At 36.7% G+C, this 21110-nt stretch overlaps 1 protein-coding gene across 1 annotated transcript in view; it reads left to right on the forward strand.

The window, feature by feature from the left end:
• Positions 1–21110, forward strand: part of CFAP54 (cilia and flagella associated protein 54) — a 150650-nt gene that overhangs the window by 90079 nt on the left and 39461 nt on the right. Inside the window, exons 43-50 of the mRNA XM_058191243.1 lie at positions 2188–2397; positions 3686–3773; positions 7017–7223; positions 10872–10938; positions 12637–12819; positions 13835–13921; positions 18399–18521; positions 18906–18959. Coding sequence (XP_058047226.1) covers positions 2188–2397; positions 3686–3773; positions 7017–7223; positions 10872–10938; positions 12637–12819; positions 13835–13921; positions 18399–18521; positions 18906–18959 — 1019 coding nt within the window. The remainder of the gene's footprint in view (positions 1–2187; positions 2398–3685; positions 3774–7016; positions 7224–10871; positions 10939–12636; positions 12820–13834; positions 13922–18398; positions 18522–18905; positions 18960–21110) is intronic.

Consider the following 21110-nt stretch of genomic DNA (forward strand, 5'->3'; position numbering starts at 1 on the left):
TGGTGTTTGCAATATACAAAGGAAAGTGAAACTATAAAAGGACAAAGGAAGAGAAGAACATAACAAGCTACTTTTTAAATGGAATGAATAAAAACTGTTAATGTTTTTTTTTCTTTTTACCTTTTTCTTTATCACAGTGTTTAAGAAGAAAAGTTTATTGAATTTTTTTTCCTCTTTTTGGTAGATTTTACAGTTTAAGAATGGCTCTTAAGCAAACAGAACTAACTACTAAAATCTTGGAAACTTCTTCACTTAAAATATGGAATTATTATTTTTTATAGGAACTTTTGGAGGCTTATCTTTTCTTAATAAGTTTTTAAACAAGAGATTTTTACACCAATATATTAAAGATTGGAAATTCTTTATTGTTAGATGTTAAGCTGATTGGTGAGCAGATGGTGGAAAATGTGTAAGATAGAAGACAAGGGGAAGGAGAATGCTTAAGATGTGATTTTGATGGTATTTTTTTTAAAAAAAAATATATATATAGGGTTTAATTTTTACAACTGATTTTGGGTATAAGGTGTTACTATTTGATATATGTGAGGTATAAAGGAATGGGAAGATGGAATATTGTTTAACTTTTGGAGGACAGATAGAAAAATTTATGGATGTAATGTTGGTATTTGGATAAATAGAATTTAATTGTTATAACTGATATATTTTGGATATAAGTTATAATTTTAATAATGTTATTTGACAGATGTAAGGTAAATTGAAGAAATATTAATATTAGCAATGTTATTTGATTTATGTAAGTGATATTAAAGATATGAGAAGATAGAATATTGTTTATTTTTGGAGATTGGATAAAAATTTAAGAATTTAAGCTGGAAATATGAATTATATTTGGGAGACTGTTTAAGGAAGAAAGGTATATTATAAAAGAATTTCTGATGAATACTGGAAGATGGAATATCGTCTTGGTCTTGATCGATGAAGATTGGATATTAAAAACTATAAGATTCTGAAGACTTCAGGAGTGGAATCGATTGATATATATTTGGTGTTAATTGATGAAGATTGGATATTAAAAACTATGTATTTTATTGATGAACTGGAAATACTAATTTAATTGGAAGATTCTGAAGATTTTAGAAGTGGAATGGACTGATATATAATGGACTGGAAGAAGAATGTACTTTTTTGTTTCTGGAAGGGGAGTTAAGGTCTTAGAGAGAGGAGTGACTATGGATTATGACTTATGTTGTATTTTAATTTATGATTGTTAATCTTATACCCTGTACTTTGTTCTGGGAAGTCTCGGGGTGGGAGGGGAGGAGGAGAGGGGGAGATGAATGATCAATGTAAAGGAATGATTGAAGATATGTAATTAAGAAATAGAAATAATTTGAAATGAAATTGGGGCTGCTCAGCTGCCATTTCAGAAGGGAATGGAAAGGGAGAGGAGAGAGTGAAGAAAGAAAGTAGGTAGGAAAGAGAGAGGTAGAAAAGGGGGAAAGGAGAGGAAGAAGAAAGGGGAAAGAGAGAGGACTAGAAAGGGTGGAAGAGAAGAGTAGGGAAGGAGGAGAGGATGTATAAAAGCGAAGGAGAGGAAGGATGAAGAAAGTAGAAGAAAGTAGAGAAGAGAGGAGGAAAGGTTTGTTAAGGAAGGAAGTGGTAGCTGGGCAGGTCTGAATAAGTAACAAATGAAAGTTAAAAAGTTAATGACTAATGTTGAATAAGAGACTGTATATTGAATAGGTTGTTGGAAAATGGAAATAAAACTTTTTTACTAAAAAAAAAAGAAAATGTTACATAATCTTGGGACTTCAGTTATTTCTGATGGAACGTAATGGGGCTCCAGCAATTTTTCTTCAGCTTATTTTAAAAAGTTACTTTTTATTTTATTCCATTGGTTAATATAAATCAGAAGAAATGTAATTTGGAGGTGCCAAATTACTCCCTTTTCATAAATATAACAATGCTATATTATCTGTTCCAAAGATGAGAAAAAGAAAAGAAATTTGTATGAGGGAAGAGAAGACCTAGAAAAGGGAGCATATGATAGTATAGGTGTTCTCTAATGCCTTAAATTTAATTAAAATCAGCTGTACATTGTAAAATATATTTACTTTAAGTACAAATCTCTCTGGAATAATAGTATAATATCTAATATTATATTCAGAATCTCTAATCTGTAAGGACTGCTAATATGTTTTCATTAAATCTACTTTATAAAATAAGACACTTCTGGAAGATTAAATACAGAAATATATGCAAACCAGAAGATTTCACGTGGAAAAGTGGGATTTACTATGGGAGCTGAATTGACGTATGAACCAGAACCACCTGATCTTTCAGAGGAAAGTTTTACTTGCCTCAGTATGGTTGAGAGCAACTCCATTCCCCAGTCAAAAGTCTCAGTAGTCATCGCTTCATATGAACAAACAATTGGTAAGTTTATAATCCATTCTATTTCGTACATTGAATAACTGTGTGATCTGATAGGAAATTTGAACAGATGTTGTGCTTGCAAAAATTTATTATTTTAAATAGTTCAGAGAGAGGAAAACAGTAAGGAGCTGGTGTTTTGGCAGACTGAGGTTGGATTTCCAGTAGACTCAGAGAAATAACCTTGCTTTCCTTTTTTCTCTCTGATGAGAGAGAAGACTGCTAAGATTCATCTAACAATAGTTAATAGGCAAAGAGAATAGGCTTCCCAGCAAAACCATTACAAAAGCATATGTAGTTCTAGTGGTATGCAAAATATTGCCAGTTCAATCAGTTTTAAAATTCTAAGCAACAGTTGCTTACAGTGTAAAGCACCCAACTCAGTCATTGGGAAATTGTTTCAGGAATACAAAAGTGTTTCAAGCTTAAAACACTTCTGCAATAATTGAAACAATACCATTTTATTTCAAGAGAAGATGTAAGAGATAATAGGCTGAGCCTGAGGGATGGGTTAAACACCTCATCAGTCTTGAATCCCTTCGTGCCCACAACAGATCTAAGTCCAGCCTAACTTGAATTTCTTTTTCTTCTTAACTCCCGCTAATTTTCCTTGACCATTAGTAGTTTGTATTCTTGTAGCGAGCTTATGCTTACAATAAATCTTTGTACGCATTTGAACTGCCTGGATCTCCTGATTCCTCTGGTGCTGACATTAATCTGAACTTAGATCTCTTATGGGCACAAAAGGACTCATGGCTGATGATGTGTTTGACCCCTGCAAGAGATTTTTTTTCTATTTTACGCTACTCCAAGCTTGAAATGGGGCATTTTGAATGCAAAAATAATTGGCTTTAAAATATTTTGTAACTTGGTATTACAGAAATGGCAAGAAATAAAAAAAAGAAAAAAAATTCAAAATACTAACACAGATTTGTAATAGTTCCCATAATCAAATACACTGTCCTGGAAGTATGATGAGCCCTAACTCCATTCTCATTTTGGAAAGCCCTGAAGACCACTTTATTTCAGTAGGCCTTTGACCCAACAGGGTGATTGTGACAAATGTTAATTTATTACTGTTTTAATTGTGGGTGAAGTGTTAAAAATGTATTTTAAAAATGTGTTTTATACTACCATGAGCTTTCTAATTGGATAGTAACATAAAATGGTAGACTAACTAGCATAGCAAAACACAGCAACTTATTTTAAACCAGTCATATTAAGTTTGTTTCTCTAAATATATTTACAATTAACTATTCAAACATTTCCCCCTCAAACTGATGAAAAACAGAAACTCTTCAAACAAATAATCAGCATGGTCTCATAGTCCAGGCTTTTCATGAACTTGGAAATCTGCATTTTTTCACAGGAAGCAAAAGGTATTAGCATTTTTACATTTTCTATATCAGTCTACACCTTGTAAAATTAATAAAATGTATAACCATTGCAGAGAAATCAATGGGGCACACCAAGTCACAATTTTCATTAGAATTATAATAACAGGTTTCATTCTTCTAAATTCCTCTTTGCCTTTTCTTCCATTCTGTTTTGTTCATTCCTTTGAAGGAGTGAAATTAAAAAAATAAAATAAAAAACATTACTACTAATTTTCTACTCTCCTTATCCGATTTTTTTGTGTGCCTTCTATCCTAATTAGTTAACTACTTGGATTATACTAATAGTAGTGAATATTTGTAGCTCAGGATTGAAATATGGGGTCCTTGGTGCTCTGTGATCTTGGTTGTTTTCTTGCAGATGTCTATGAACATTCTCAATCATCCAGGTCATGGTTGTCCCAAAGGTGCTTTTCAAAAGATGACTTGACTTTCTTAGTTTTTTTTTTAAATTTTTTTTAGTTTTTTGCTTCTCATCCATTTGCACAGTTCTGCACGTCTCACTGATTTGTATTGCAAATATCACATTGCTCAGTTTGTTTTTGGGTGTTTTATCTTTGGGATGGACAAGCTTCTGCCTTAGTGTATTCATGGGTTTAAGTGTGTGCATGCATGTTATGTTGATTGAAAATCCTCCAGAGTTTTTCAGATATTTATGCAATTTAAGGAATGACAACTTTGCTTCATTTGTTGTTCTCCTCTTTGTTTATTATGGAGAAGCTCCCGCTAGATATTTTTCTGGATTTGATGAAGGCTCAGTTGGGATAGCCACAAATTCTGAGGGGTTCCTTTATGTGTTTTAGTTCTTTTTCTTTTCCTTTTTTGCTGGTAGGCAAACCTACACCCTGGTGGTATAGAGTTCTGATTACTCCTATTTTGTGCTCCAGTGAATGGTGAGAATCAAAATAGTCAAAATACTGTGTGGGAATCTTCTGTATACTTCAATGTTGAGGCTTCTGCCCCCCTTAAAGTGTACTGCGCAGTCCAGGAAAGCCAGACTGTTTTCCTTAACATCTTCCAGTACTTGGACCCAGAGTTGATGGTGAAGGCTTCCCTTCCCTGCTTTAATTTTGACCCAAGTTTCTTCCACACACTTATACCAGTGAGCGGGTAGAATTCCTGTAAAAGAGTTTAGGGGCTTGGTATCTACCTCTTCCATGTAGAAATTGGCCACAATGGGTGACACAGATGAACCCATGATGTATCCTGTAGAAATTTTCATTGTATTTAAAATAGGTAGAGATCAGGCAGAAGTCCACTACTGCATGGCACATATGTGGTTTGGGATGAGATTAGTTCTTTCACCTAATGTGCTGTCTTGTAGCAGTTGTTTCTTCGTTACAATGATAGCTTTGATTGTTGGAATCCAGATGAAGAGTGAAGGCACATCATAAGAAACCATAGTTTCATCTGGATCCAAACCTTGCTGACAAAGTTCTGTGAGTCATTGACGTGAGGGTGTAGTGTTGCTTACCAGAGGAGCTAATAAAATGATTAGTTGATTTGTAGTGTTGTAGGTGACAGAGTTGATGGCGCTGACAATTGTTCTGAGTGGTGTTCCCTCTTTGTGAATTTTGGGGAGTCCACATATCCATAGAGTGGCTACCCCAGGGTAAAAGGCAGTAGTATTGTGGCTTGTCAATGGCCTGGTCCTTCAGTAGTTGTTGCAAGAAATCAATGACCTTCTTTTAAATAACTGCTTGATTATAATTGGTTGCCAAGTGCCCCATGGTCATGTAATCACTATTTGTAGTCACCTTTGCCAGCTTCCCAAGAAAATCAGTGGGAAAGCTGGCAGGGAAAGTTGCAGATTGTTACTGTCTGCTGAATGATATCCCTTTCCCCCCATGCATGGAATGAGATGACTTGCCACCATCAGCTTACTGCTGCCAGCTTACCACTGCCAACTCACCTCTGCCAACTTGCCGCAGGACAAAGCCAGATGGACAATTCAGTGTGGGGACAACTTGCCATAGGGACAACTTGCCGTGAGGACAACTCGCTGCAAATGGCCAGAGGGAGAGGCAGATGGGTGAGTGAGTAGGTGGGCAGAGTACATAGGGGCAGATGGTGAGTGGTGATGACTGGGACTTCACATTTTTATATCCCCCACCACTTCCACCATATTGGACTCAGAGTTGCTGCTGCTACATGCTGGCAGCAACAGCAGTAATGGCTCCGTGCCCAGCATGGTGGCATCATCATCAGCGGCTCCATGCCTGGCATGGCAGCAGCATCAGCAACTGTGGTTCTGTGTCTGGCATGGTGGCAACATCAACAGTGGTAGCTTCGCACTCGGCATAGTGGTGGCATCAGCAGTAGCTCTATCTATCAACAAGGGGTGTGAAAATGGAAAATCCCTGCTGCTTGCCTCAGTATGCTTTGTGTTCTGTCCACTCGCCTGCCTGCCCACCTATCTGGTTGCCTGCAGTGAGTTGTCCCCATGATGACTGGCTGTGTGGAGTTGTGCAACAATTTCATGAGGGTGAGTTGGCAGAGTCAAATTGGTGGTAGTGAATTTGGCCATAGTGAGCTGGTGGTGGCGAGTTATCCTAGACCAGGGGTCTGCAAACTTGGCTCTTTTAAGACTTGTGGACTTCAACTCCCAGAGTTGAGGAACTCTGGGAGTTGAAGTCCACAAGTCTTAAAAGAGCCAAGTTTGCAGACCCCTGTCCTAGACCCTCCATTCATGTGGGGTGGGGGAGTGACATACTTCACTGAGCTACAGAAATGAAGTTTGGATCTTTGGGATCTCTACTTAGTTTTTGCATCCGAGGACAGGAGTTCACCTCCCCTTCATTTGCAGAAGGGAACTCCTGCACTGGATTGGAGAAATGAAGCAGGGATCTTGAAGACCCAAGGCTTCTTTCTCCAGCTTTCACAGGAGTTCCCTTTCACACACAGAAAGGAGCTTCCTTCCTTTCTTCAGTAGGTAGCTCTTTCTCTTCATTTAATGACCCTCATGGTTGTTTAACAAACGCTACTGGAGAGCCGGGATCACAGTCCTTGAATGAAGCAGTCATATGGGCATAACATTTAACAACAACTTCACTCATTACTAAGATTCCAGGCCACAATTTTGGTCATAAGTCAAGAACTATGTCTACTTTATTTGCTTTCTATCACTTTCTAATTCCATTGCATTTAACCATAGAGAGATACAAAATAAAATATTATCTTTTTACCTTCCATTTGAATATCAGTAATGTAAGTTCTAATGTATCTCAGAATTGCTTTCAAATGCTGGTGCCAGGGCCTTGATGCAGCTCTCAAAATGGATGATGCACTTCATCAGTGGCAAGAATTAGATGACTCATCAGAGAAAACCACTGGTAACTTGTCAAAAACATCTCAGGTTTACTCTGAGAAGTTTATTTCTCGGGCTGGAATTTGGGGTTGCTTGCAAGGAGCAACCTTAGCAGCTAAAATAGCTCAGTAAGTATTTTTTTTTCTATTTGCTAATCTACAATTTTATTTTTTTTACTTAATGACTTCATTTCACAGAAATTCAGACCAATGATTCATACATATTACGTTTATTATGAACACAGGGCTTTCTCTGTTCCAACTAAGAAAATTATCTTACAGCCCTACTTCATATTATATTCCTATTGAATTTTTGCATCATCACATGATTTTATACAAGTTCCTGGTAGGCAGAAAAACATAAAATTTTATATGTCAAATTTACATATTTGATTTCCATTACAAAGAAATATAGTAAGTTTTGAAATATAAATAATAAATTTGGAAATATAAATGGTAAGTTGACTGCAGATACAGCTGAAGTTCTCAGAACCATAAAATAAATAAATAAATGTGATAAACATATAGTTCTCACTTACATGCCGACCATCCAAAATTATAAAGAAGGTAAAGGAGTCCCTGCAGAATTTACTCTGCTAGTCATTGCTGCTATAAGGGCGATGCTCATCTCCATTTTTCTCCAATTTGCAGCTGTTACATGTGATTGGACTTAAGTTGCAATCCCTTAGCATCTCCTCAATTCTGTACCTTGTATTCAGATATCTTAATTAATAGAAATTACAGTGCATTCAGAAAGTATTTAGACCCCTTTCACTTTTGTCAATTTTGTTATGCTGCAGACTGATTCTACAATTGTTGAAATTCATTTTTTGTTCATTAATCTACACTCAGTTCTCCACAATGACAAAGTGAAAACAGAATTTTAGAAATGTCTGTAAATTTATTAAAAAGAAAAAAACTGAAATATCACATTGGCATAAGTATTCAGATCCTTCACTCAGCACTTTGTAAAGCACCTTTGGCAGCAATTACAGTGAGTCTTTTTGGGTATGATGCGACAAACTTTGCACACCTGTATTGGGGATTTTTTTGCCATTCTTCCAGGGATGAAATGCTCCTGGTTCATTCTGGCTTGCCCAATCCGGTAGCGATGGCAGCTGGTGGTTCGGAGAACTGGTAGCAAAAATCCCTGCTCCCTGCCTCTACTGAGCTGCGCCATCATCAGAGGTTTTTTTTTTTACTTTTAAAAGCAGTTTTTCTTCAGCCGAAAACATGCCTTTAAAAGTAAAAAAAAAAGCCTTTGATGATCCCGCGGCTCAGCTGGGATCATCAGAACCCTTTAAAAGTTTTTTTTTAACTACCTCTTCGGCCAAAAAAAAAGGTTTTAAAAGGCTCCTCTGGCAATCCCAGCTGAGTTTCTCATCACCAGAACCTTAAAAAACATGTTTTCTACAAGCTCTTCAGCCAAAGAGCTTGTTAAAACAATTATTTTAACAGGTTCTGGGCTGCAATGAGGGAACTTCAGCTGGGATCGTCAGAGGAGCTTTTAAAATCTTTTTTTCCTCTAGTGATCCCAAATGAATTGCCTGATCATTACAGGCTTTTAAAATCCTTTTTAACAACCTCTTACAACAGTCCCCACCCATGCCCACCCAATGCCCCGTCCCCACTTGCCTTATTGCTGCTCCTTTCGGGCTCGCAAAGCCAAGCTTTACATCAGTTGCATCAGCTAGCAACTGAATCTGCCTGCCTGCAATCCATTTCCTCAGTGAACAACTCAATCTGCCTGCTTTGCTGGCTGAGGAACTCTGGGAATTGAAGTCCACAAACCTTAAAGTTACTAAGGTTGGAGACCCCGATCTAAAAAATATAAATAAAATAAAATAATAAAATAAAATATTTGTGCAGGTGAGATTTGGTGTGTTTCTGTAGTGTTTCACTCTAACTACACAAACACACAAAATCTCACAAAGCTGTATGTGACATTTTGTGTGTGTGTGTGTGTGTGTGTGTGTGAGTGAGTCAGTTGTGTTGTGTTGTATGTGTGTAAAGTGTGAAAGTTGGCTTTTGAGCTTTTTTTGGCTGTGTGAGGTTCCTGCATGTTGCAGGGGCCATTTTGGGTGAAGTGCAGCTGCTTTTACATTGTGTGTGAGTCAGTTGTGTTGTGTTGTGTGTGTGTAAAGTGTGAAAGTTGGTTTTTGGTACCTCTTATTGTTTTGTATACTTTGTTTATTATTTTTATTATTTATTGTTATTGTCCACGTCCACTCAGTCATGTGACCACCAAATCATGCCCACCAATTAAGCCACGCCCACAGAACTGCTAGGGAAAATTTTTAGATTTCACTCCTGCATTCTTTCTTGCAAATCCTCTCAAGCTCAGTCATGTTGTGATCGTCAGTGGGCAGCCGTTTTCAGGTCCCTCCAGAGATGTTCAATAGAGGTCAAGTCAGGGCTCTGTCTGGGCCGCTGTGGGACATTCAAAGAGTTGTCCCTAAGCCACTCCTGTGTTGTCTTGGCTGTGTGCTTAGGATCATTGTCATGTTGGAAAATGAACCTTCAGCCCAGTCTGGGATCCTGAGTGCAGGTTTTCATTCAGGATATCCCTGTATTTTGGTCCATTCAGTTTCCCTTAACTCTGACCAGTTTCCCAGTCCCTGCTGCTGAAAAACACCCCCACACATGATGCCGCCATCACTATACTTCACTTTTGGGATGATATTGGGCAGGTGATGAACAGCGCCTGGTTTTCTCCATACATAATGTTTAGAATTGAGGCCAAACAGTTAAATCTTGGTTTCAGATCTTGTTCCTTACAATCTTAGAGTTCTCCAGTTGCTTTTTTGCAAACTCCAAGCGGGCTTTCAGGTGTTTTGACTGAGGAGAGGCTTCTGACAAGCCACTTTGCCATAAAGCCCAGATCTGGGGAGGGCTGCAGTGATGGTTGTCCTTCTGGAACTCTGCCCATCTCCACACAGGATTTCTGGAGCTCAGTCAGAGTGACCCCAGGGTTTTTGATCATTTCTCTTACTAAGGCCATTTCCCCCCAATTGCTCAGTGTGACTGGGCAACCAGCTCTTGGAAGACCTCTTCCAGCTCTTGTGTCAAACCTCTTCTATTTGAGAATTATGGAGGTCACTGTGCTTTTAGGAACCTTCAGTGCAGCAGAAATTTAATTGTAGCCTTCCCCAGATCTGTGCCATGCAATAATCCTGTCTCTGAGCTCTGCAGGCAGTTCCTCTGACCTCATGGCTTTTGCTCTGCTATAGTAGGCATTGTCAGTTGTGAGACTTTCTGTAGAGAGGTGTGTGCTTTTCCAAATCATGTCCAATCAATTTAATGTATCACAGATCAACTCCAATCAAGGTGTAGAAACATGTCAGCAGTGATCAAGAGAAATGGGGGGCATCAGAACTAAATTTCAAATGTTGTTGCAAAGGTTCTGAATACTTATGCCAATGTGATGTTTCTGTTTTTTAAATACTGAATACAGATTTTTAAATATTTACAGACATTTCTAAAATTCTGTTTTCACTTTGTCATTATGAGGTACTGAGTGTAGATTAATGAGCAAAAATGAATTTCAGTTACTGTAGAATCAGACTGCAGCATAACAAAATTACCAAAGGGAAGGGGTCTGAATACTTTCTGAATGCACTATCTATGAAACCAACATATTGACTAATTTTATACATCAATATCTGATGAAATCTGTGACAAAAATATGTTTATTTGAAAGCTCAAATATTTTGTTTGGTATTATAAATCAGTCACAAACTATACTGTTTAATTATGTTGCTTCTTTTTTGCATTTAGGCATTCATTACAGTATAACATTAAACTAAGAACCAAAACCTGCATTTTATCTGCTATACTCTTCAAGGTAATTAATATATGTATTAAAAATCAGACATTATATAGTAATATGTAGATAAACCTTTGTTATTGAATTGCAAATAGAAAATTATGCTATGATATGGTGAATGTGCATGCATATGGATAGATGCTTGGTGTTATTTATTATAATCCCACATAAATAAATTTATTTATTTATTTATTTATTTTTCATTCATTCACTTACTTACTTACTTACTTTATCTATTATGGAAAAGCTGTAGAGTAGCCTTGATACCAAATAACATGAGCTATATTACAGATAAGATGGTTGTCATAATTCTTATGCAAATACTTCTTAAGCAATATGCTTTCATTTATACATGCAAGTCAGGAGATAAGCTAGTTGAAGGAATCAGCCGGTAGTACCTACTAGAGAAGAAAGAAATGTAGAATACTTTATAATTCCACCAACATTAGTATTTTCAAAACAAATAATGCAAAACACTTGCTCAGTGTTTTGCATTATAGCGCAGTATATACTTTTCAGTCCATTAGAGGATTCAATCCATGGATCCGCAAGTAGTCTATTGCAGCAGTCCCCAATCTTCCCACCTTGGTGGTCAGGCCTGGTGAGGGATGGTAGTGGTGATGGTGGTGTGAGTGGCAGGTGCACAGTTCCATCGGTATGAGTGTCAGGTGTGCTTGCCCTCTGCTTGTGCAAATGGAACTTCGTGCGTGAGCATAGGGTGCTTGAGCAGAGGTCACTTGTGCTCGTGTGTGAGCCCTGACAAATGAAGTTAATCAGATGGCTCTGAGCTTTAGAGTTTTAGGATCTTTTGGAATAGCCAGTCAAGAGATTTATTCCTCTCTCCCTCCCTTTTCTCTCTATATTCTTAAATTGACATTTCTGTTCCAGCTACTTCTATGGTTAAAATTTTAAAAATAAACAAAATGCTCACCATGACTTATTCAGCAATAATTAGGCTTATTTTTGTTCTGATAATAAAGTTATCAGTTTCTTCAGTTCTGGTTTACTTTAAAATTAGTACTACCAGCATTTTCTTCCACTATTCCTGCCTCTTCCACTTTCTTGATCATGTCTTTCCTACTGCCTAGTATCAGATCAAATGTAGCTAATCAATTTATTTTCTCTAATCACTGAAGTGGAAATGTATTGGCAGTAGAATGGTGCAAAGTATTTGAAAAACATGCTTTACAGTAATGAGAGCAAAGCATCTCTTTTGGAAGCACTGAAGTAATTGGAAGATTTGTGCAGCACCCTGTTTGAGTATGTGCGGATGCACGGCAATTTTCTTTTCTAAAAATTGCAGGAAGTGCTGCCAGTGCTTGCATGTGCAGAAACCAAGGTATAGTCTTTGTAGTAGCTGCATGATCACCTTGAGGAATGCAATTTTTGAGGAGGGGAACTTTGCTCAGACAAATACACTTTGCAAAACACTTCTTTCAGATGCTTTGAAGCATCCTAGTAGAAATCTAATATGTGTTTTAAACTAAATAGTTGTTTTAACTGATTAGTGTTTAAAAACCTCATTCATTTCATATTTAGTTAATAAAAACAGATTATAATTGGAAAATAAAACAATCTTGCGAAATGCCTTGGCTCCATTTATTATAGACCAAGTGATATATTTGGTTTCATCTTAGGAGTTTGAAACATTAGAAATTAATTAAATGTGTTTATACCTGTATAGAGCTTGAATGTTGTTGTTATTCTGTATTTCAGTCTTTGTTTAGAGCCTCACTACCACATCCTAAAGCTGATTGTGACTTTGCACAATATGAAACAGACATATTAATTCCTGGCATTGATTTATTTGTGGATTACTATAGAGCTGATATTGCAACAGTTATTGCAAATCTCGATTTTGTTCTGCATGAATTACATTGTAGAAGGCAAAATCTAATCGTAAGTATTATAAAGGATATAGAAATTATTTACACTTGTTATAAGTAAAATTTATAATATTGATTAATACGTTTTTTCACTCTTAACTACATGGGACCAAACAGTCAATACATACATACAAACACACTTGCTAAATAAATTTACAAATAAGGTTGCATGTATACACATAAATCATAAAATTCGGAAAATTTGTCATATAAGGATATATTTTGTCTAATATATTCTTGAACTGATTTTGTTGCCCATTCCCCTATTTGTATATAATCTCAGCAAATTGATCTATCTGGGTTGGGAAGCTAAGCAGTTTGGGCTTGTTAAGTTTTGGGGCTGGACAAAATACCAGAATTGTAGGCTACACTGGGAAATTAAAAAGAGGAGGAGGAGGAAGGGGAGGAGGAGGAAATGTGAGATACTTCATGGAAAGATTGCTTTCTATTGCTTAACTTAAAATTTACTGAATTAGCTCTTAAAATAGAATTAAAGTTTATATTCACAATTATAAACATATTAATGTAGACGTTATTAGAGCTATGTTCAGTAACATAGAAAGCTGCCTTATGCCAAAGGGTCATTCTAAGTTTTTGGTAGAGGTTTTTTTCCAGCTTTGATTTACAACGGATTAAACTTGAGGTCTGCTGCATACAAAGCATTTTTTCTTACCACCAAGCCACTGTATTGGGATTATTGCATTAAATATTATTTAAATTGAGGTCTCTTCTCTACATCTTTGAAAATTCTGATGAGCTTTTCACGTTACCAAAATAGAATTTTTTTATTTTTTTTTATTGGCCAAGTGTGATTGGACACACAAGGAATTTGTCTTGGTGCATATGCTGTCAGTGTACATAAAAGAAAAGATACGTTCATCAAGGTACAAATGCCTTGCTGTACAATCTGCACAGGTTCACTATTCATGTTTTGGATTGCATATTGTTTTGAACTGTGCCACAAAAGTTGAAGAAAGTTTTATGTATATATAAATAAATATTCATAGAGTTGTCCTTTTTGTGTTTAGATTTTGCCATTGTTCACATTATATCAGTACTTTGTGTCAGAAATTTGTCGGAATGAAATTAAGTGTTTTGAAGGAAGGATTCTAAAGGTAAATATACCAAAAATTATTTTATTAAAAATAATTTAATGCAACTTGGTTATTCTGCAATTTTCTGAGGCCATTCAATTGTCAAAATAGAAAACAGGTTGCTAAAGCCAAGCAATCACCATGTTATATATTCTTTTTAAATACTCTTCAATTTTTATTTTTCCCTTTTTGAAGAGTTCCAATACAAATTTCTAACCTATTTCCCTGAAAATAAGACTTATCCCAAAAATAAGCTCTAGCATGTTTTTTATGTGTGCACTTAATAAAAGCCCTACTCCCAAAATAAGCCCTACATAAGAGCATGCACAGCCACCCGGCCGCCCATTCCATCTGGTTGCTCGCAGTGCTGTGGCCATGAGGCAAAATGGGATGATGGTCTAGTTGCCCATGCGCCTCACACCAGCTTACCTTAGGACCCATGCAGCCAGACCAAACACGCCCTGACACTTGCCTTGTGGCAGCAGCACCAACAGCTATATGCAGCAGGAGCCCACGTGGCCGCCGGCCCACTTTTGCTTGCTCATGGCGGCAATGGAGCAGGAAGCCAAGCTTGTGGTGAGGCAGGTGTCAGTGCATGAAGGGCCCTTGAGGTAAGCCAGTGCAGGGTGCATGAGGCAGCTCCACCTGCCTTGCCTTGTGGCCAACTGGCACTGGTGCATTGTTCGGCCTCCTGTTCCATTGCAGCTGTGAGCAAGCAGAAGAAGTGGGCTGGCAGCCATGTAGGGTCCTGTTGGACGGGGCTACTGATACGGTGACCGCAAGGTGAGACAGGTGTTGGGGTATGGATAGACTGGCTGCAGGAGCCCTGAAGTAAGACAGTGAAGGGCACATGGGTCAGCTCCACCCACCTCACCTCAGGCCGTGGCACAAGCACCGGTGTGTTGCTCGGCCTCCTGCTCTGTTGCAGCTGTGAGCAAGCAGAAGAAGTGGGCCAGCATTCACGCAGATCCTGTTGGACAGGGATGCTGGTGCAGTGGCTGTGAGAAGAGGCAGGTGTTGGGGCATGGTTGGACTGGCTGCAGGGGCCCTGAGGTAGGACAGTGCAAGGTGCGTGGGGTAGCTCCATCCCTCTTGCCTCATGGCAGTGGCACTGGCAAGCTGCACAGCTTCCTGCACCCAAGCAACCAGAATAAGACACCCCTTGAAAATAAGCCCTAATGCTTAATTTGGGATCCAAAAAAAAAATAAGACCGGGTCTTATTTTTGGGGAAACATGGGTATATTCAGGGAGTGATGAAGAAAACAATTCTTAGGATTTTCATTCAACTTTTGGATCTGATGATTTCTTGTGAGAACTGCATTACTACATTTCAGGAGCAGATACTCAAACTCTCCTACTTATCCTATTACTTCAACTTTGACTAGTTTCTGTATTTACAAATACATGTTTACGTAAATATACAATCTTGTGAAAAAGAAAGTACACCCTGCTTGAGTTCTATTGTCTTACATATCAGGACATAGTAAAAATGATCTTGTCCTTAGCAGTTCTTAAGAATAGAATAGAATAGAATAGAATAGAATAGAATAGAATAGAATTCTTTATTGGCCAAGTGTGATTGGACACACAAGGAATTTGTCTTTTGTGCAAATGCTCTCAGTGTACATAAAAAGAAAAAAAAAGAAAAAAGAAAAAAATACACTCATTAAGAATCATAAGATACTTAGTGATAGTCATAAGTTGCTAATAAGCAATCAAATCATACTAGAAAACAAAAAAAACAATATAAATGGTAAAAATGCAAGCAACGTGGTTATAGTCATAAGTGGGAGAAGATAGGTAATAGGAAGGATGAAAAGAATAATAGTAATACAGTCTTAGTAAATAGTTTGACAGTGTTGTGGGAATTAGCTGTTTAGCAGAGTGATGGCATTTGGGGAAAAACTGTCCTTGTGCCTAGTTGTTCTGGTGTGCAGTGCCCAATAGCTTCGTTTTGAGAATAGAAGTTGAAACAATTTATGTCCAGGATGTAAGGGGTCTGTAGATATTTTCTCAGCCCTCTTTTTGACTCATGCAGTATACAGGTCCTCAATGGAAGGCAGGTTGGTAGCAATTGTTTTTTCTGCAGTTCTAATTATCCGTTGCAGTCTGTGTCTGTCTTGTTTTGTTGCAAAGGCAAACTAGACAGTTATAGAGATGCAGATGACACACCCAATAATTCCTTTGTAGAACTGGATCAGTAGCTCTTTGGACAATTTGAGCTTTCTGAGTTGGCACAGAAGAACATTAGCGTTAGCAGTGGCACGTGGCCATAAAATTTGGCATTTTGATATAACAACAGCATTCCTCAATGCAGAATTAGAGGAAGAAATTTACATTGTTGAAGCACCAGGGTAGGAAAGCAAAAGGCCTAACACTGTGTATAAATTGAACAAGGCCATATATGGGCTGAAGTAGTCAGCCAGGAATTAGAATATCTGTTTAGATGTGGCATTGAAGGGTCTTGGTTTTATATATATATATATACCGGAAAGGTGGGGATTGTCAATTATTAACATTTGTGGATTAGCTTTGTTTTATTGCAAAAGATCTGTCACAGGTAAAAGAATTTGAAGAATTGAATTGAAAGATTTGGATGAAATACAAAACTAACTTGGTGTAGAGATACAAAAAATTAAGAAAGGTGGTTATGTTCTCAGTCAAAGAAGAAAAATTGAACAGCTGTTGGAGAGATATAACATGAAGGATTTTAATTCTGCTCCAATACCTATAAGCACAGGTTTTCATAACAATTTGGGTGAGGACAAAAGTGAAGCCTGTGATCAAGAGATATATCGGTCACTAATAGGGAGCTTGCTGTATCTGTCAGAGTGGTCCAGACCAGATTATAGCTTGTACAGCTTTACTGCTGCACCAACGCAATTGCATTGGATGGGTGTATTTATTTATTTATTTATTAAATTTTTATACCGCCCTTCTCCCGAAGGACTCAGGGCGGTGTACAGCCAGAGATAAGACACAGAATATATACAATTAAAACCAACAATTAAAACGTAACAAATTGCAAAAGGCTGATTATTTAAGAATTTGAATTTAAAAATATCAATAAAACCCCAAATTAAAATCAAAACTATTATGCCAAAAAGGATTCTCAGGTATTTGAAGGGCATTATGAATTTGGGTCTTCAAATACAGGTCTCTGAAGTTTTAACAGCTTTAATTTTTTTGAGCATTCCATGGTCTTGACCTTGGGGTGAATTTCCTGGGATACCCACTCCTAGGAAAATTGACAGCTGGTATAGGGTTGGACTAGAAAACTTCCAAGGTCCCTTCCAGTTCTGTTATTCTATTTTATCTAAATGTTTTTGATTTTGATTATTTTGTGCAGACTAAATGGAAGGATTATATTGCTTTGATTATTTGTTGAACTTTAGTGTGTACCATCTGCATGAATTTTCAGACACTATTATTTTAGCTTGTTTGTGGAGTGTTGCTGGCAGATAACCAATACAGAATTGTACACTGTGCATTCATGCATTAGTAAGAGAAAAGACTGCAAGCTGATAGACAGAAAAATGTATTCTTTACTATTGTTGTTGTTCATAAACTGCTGAATTTTTCCTGGGCTAGAGCAGTTTTTTATAGAAGTAAACTGGAAAAAATACTTTTCTGTTGTTGATAAACTGCTACCTGACTATGGCAAGAAAATATTTTTTTCTTTTATGTGCATACTCCTATATTACTTATTTTGTAATACAGAAACTACATGAGTTTTGACAAAATTTATAGTGATGAAGTTGTAGGATATTGTTAGAGCTACAAGGTAGAGCTAAAATTTACATCTTGTTTTCAGAGCTCATCCATATGAAATCTGAATAATCATCACATTTTAAATTGTAGGAGATTGCAGGGACTTATTTATAATGTAGTGCTGTTCTCTAGCAGAGTTTTATGCCATTGCATTATGCATAACTAAACATGTAAAAATTTGATTTGAATTCTTGTAATAGTGGGTAGCTTTTCACATTTCTTTAATGACTTGAGAATAATAACGTAGCATGATAATATCACTAGCATAGAACTTAGACTTATATACTGCTCCACAGTGCTTTATAACACTCTCTGAACAGTTTACAAATGTCACCATATTGTCTCCAACCATCTGAATCCTCATTTTACTGACCTCAGAAGGATGGAAGGCTCAGTTAACTTCATCTGGTTAGGATCAACTCCTGGCTGTGGGCAGAGTTAGCCTGCAATACTGCATTCCAACCACTATGCCACCATGACTTGTTGAAATACTTGTTTACAATTGGTTCTATTCCATTATGATTTTTTTGGGAAATTATCTATGAGAAGAAACTGAACTACCAATAATTGTTTTAAGACCAATTCCACAGCTAAGAAAATTAATTATAAAGTATTATTGGCTCTCTATACCCAGAGAAGTTTCTATAGCTTAAGAAATAGCATCCAATGTTGCAAACATGCATATATAATACATGAATGTTAATTAGTTATTATTTTTATTCTTAGATAAAAGTACTTACAGATTTGGGATTTTTCTCTGATGCCTTTCATGAACTCTGTATTATTAATCGTGGTGATAAAATTCCTTGGAAATTGCCCTCTGTATACAAACGTACTTCAAAAGTTTGGGTAAAGACATTTATTTTCTTTCCTTAGTCTAAAATCCAGAAAATAGACTCCCTTGCATTTAATTGCTGGGATAGTTTGCCTCTGAAGGGTCTATAACTCTTGGCTTATTTTTTATCTTTTTCATTTTTAATGAAATAAAAGATTGTTTTCTTCTCTTTCTGAGATCATAAGCAACCTACTATCTACCATACAAATAGTCATTTGAAAATTTAAAGCCCCCACATAGCAAAAAGAAACTATATAGGTACAGAAGGGTATATTTATTTATTTCATGAATTTGAACTGAATTTAAAGCTATTTTTGTCCATGTTATTACTTCAATTTTCCATTTTTCTTACTGCATAATTATATAGTAATTATATGATTATTCTTTACAAAATTTAGACCTGTCCAACTTTTGATTCATCACAAACCCTCTTGACAAGTGGAAATGTACAGGTAAGAAAGTGTTATAGCTTTAATGGACTGTGGAAATAGACTTAAGAGACAGAAAAAGGAGAAGCCGAGACAATGGTCAGACAGACATATTTCAGCCCATGAAAGGAATGGGTGGTGGAAAGAGTCTTAGAAGGACCCTTCCTAGTTCTTGGGAAAACAAAGGCAGAGGAAGGGAGAAGTGCTTTCAGACTTGCAGGTTTTTGTTACTTTAACCTTACAATAAAGATAATGTTAGTACTCATGGTTTTGATTTCTTGTCTGAACTATTTTGAAAAGCTGACATACCTAATTTACATGTTCTAAGAGGAAACCATATTCTTAGTCTGAGAATGTGATATAAATACTAACCAGTTTGGGAGTAGATTTCCTCAAAATATAAGGTCAGCTGTAATTTACATCTAAACATGTAAATCTGCTTCTTCACCCATAGAATCTAGTCCTTCTCACAACTGAAGACCTTCCTCAATACAGAAATGATATTTTCTGTAGTGCTGCAGATTGACATCAGTAAGAAAGAGCTTAATACTCAGAGTGACATTATCCTTGTCTTGTCCAGATAGGCTTATTGTTTCTGCAGCGAACTCATACTACCTCTGTCATATGGGTTTCTTTACACGCTACCAGCAACTTGTAACTCAAAATCTCTCTATGTAAATTGTAAAATAAGAAATGTTGCATTATTGCAGATGTATTTGAGATAACCCATGCATTATTTTACATGAATAATCTGCTGTTTCACAAGAGGTATCTCACCTGTTACTATTTTGTGTTAAAATGCAATTTGTTGCAGTTAAATAAGTTCAGTATAATTTCAGTTGAGAAATTTTAACTCCTTTTGAACACCTGCCTGTATACAATTAAAATATCTAGAAATTTAATACATCAGAAATGGTATATCTACTGTTGGTAGGCATATGTAAAATTGTTAAATGGTAATTTGAAACTATTTGAACAACCATACATAAAATTTATTTATAAATCTTTTGTATAATCCAAGTGGGAAGTATAAATTGGACTCCCACAAGGCTACATGTACCTAGGGCTATTACAATTTGTATAAATTACCTAGACTATGGAATGGTTTACTCATCAAATTGCAGATCATATCAGCTAGGAAAATGGAGTAATACTGAAGAGACAAAAGTTACAATTCAAAATTACCTTGTCAGACTTGAATCCAACAGGAAAATGTCCAACTGTGTTAGATCTCGCATCTGGGTAAGAGAAATCAAGTGCATAGCTATAGAATAGGATAATTTTGTGGCAATGAGTGTTAGAAAGATCTAGGATTATTCCGATATGAAGTTGGAACAGGCTGGAAAAGAGCTTTCAAATCATTAAATCTCACTCACTCAGTTACTCACTCATCTTAAAACAACATTTTAGGCGGCCTACAATAAAAAACAAGCCATAAAGTAAGCAATATTAAAAACATTTTACAATATTTAAAAAATCATCAGTATTTACTATTAACAGAGTAGTTGAGAGGATTTGATGTTAAAGACAATGCAGCAACCTTACTACTCCATCATTACCTTTAAGATTCCCAAGCCTATTGACATAATCATATTTTGAGACAGTTTTGGAAGGATGACAGGGGTGGTGATGGTGGTGCCAGTCTTAGTTTGGGCAGCTGCTGTGCCAGAAAAGACTCCTAGGACTCCTTTGCAGATGACTCTGCAGCATATTTCTTCTGCTGGGCCTGATGGAACAAGTAGATGTATTTAGACAGAGACGGTTTCTCAATTTGGCTCCCTGCTGGGAAGGGCTTTAAAAGTTAAAACCAGCATTCTGAATTGGACCCAGAAGTAAACTGGCAACAAATGCAGTTCATGGAGCAGAGGTTTAACAGACGTGCTTGAGTTGGGCATCTTAGCTTGCAAAACAGAAGATTTAATAATGGCCATAAATATCTTTTAAACAAGGAGATGGATTGTTCTTGGTTGAAACTGAAAGCAGGACAAAGATCAATAGCCTAAAATTTGAAAAGAAGAAATATTTAGAGAGAATTTCTTGGCAATAAAAGCTTTTAAAAGCTTCATTTTAACAATGAAATCTCATTGTTAGAGGTTTTAAAATGGGCTGCAAGGCCACCTAGCAGATGTGCTTAGTGAATTCCTTCCTCACTAAAAAGGATTGGGGCAGCTGACC

This window comes from Ahaetulla prasina, chromosome 7 (assembly GCF_028640845.1).
Source record: "Ahaetulla prasina isolate Xishuangbanna chromosome 7, ASM2864084v1, whole genome shotgun sequence".
In the NCBI taxonomy this organism is placed as follows: domain Eukaryota; kingdom Metazoa; phylum Chordata; class Lepidosauria; order Squamata; family Colubridae; genus Ahaetulla; species Ahaetulla prasina.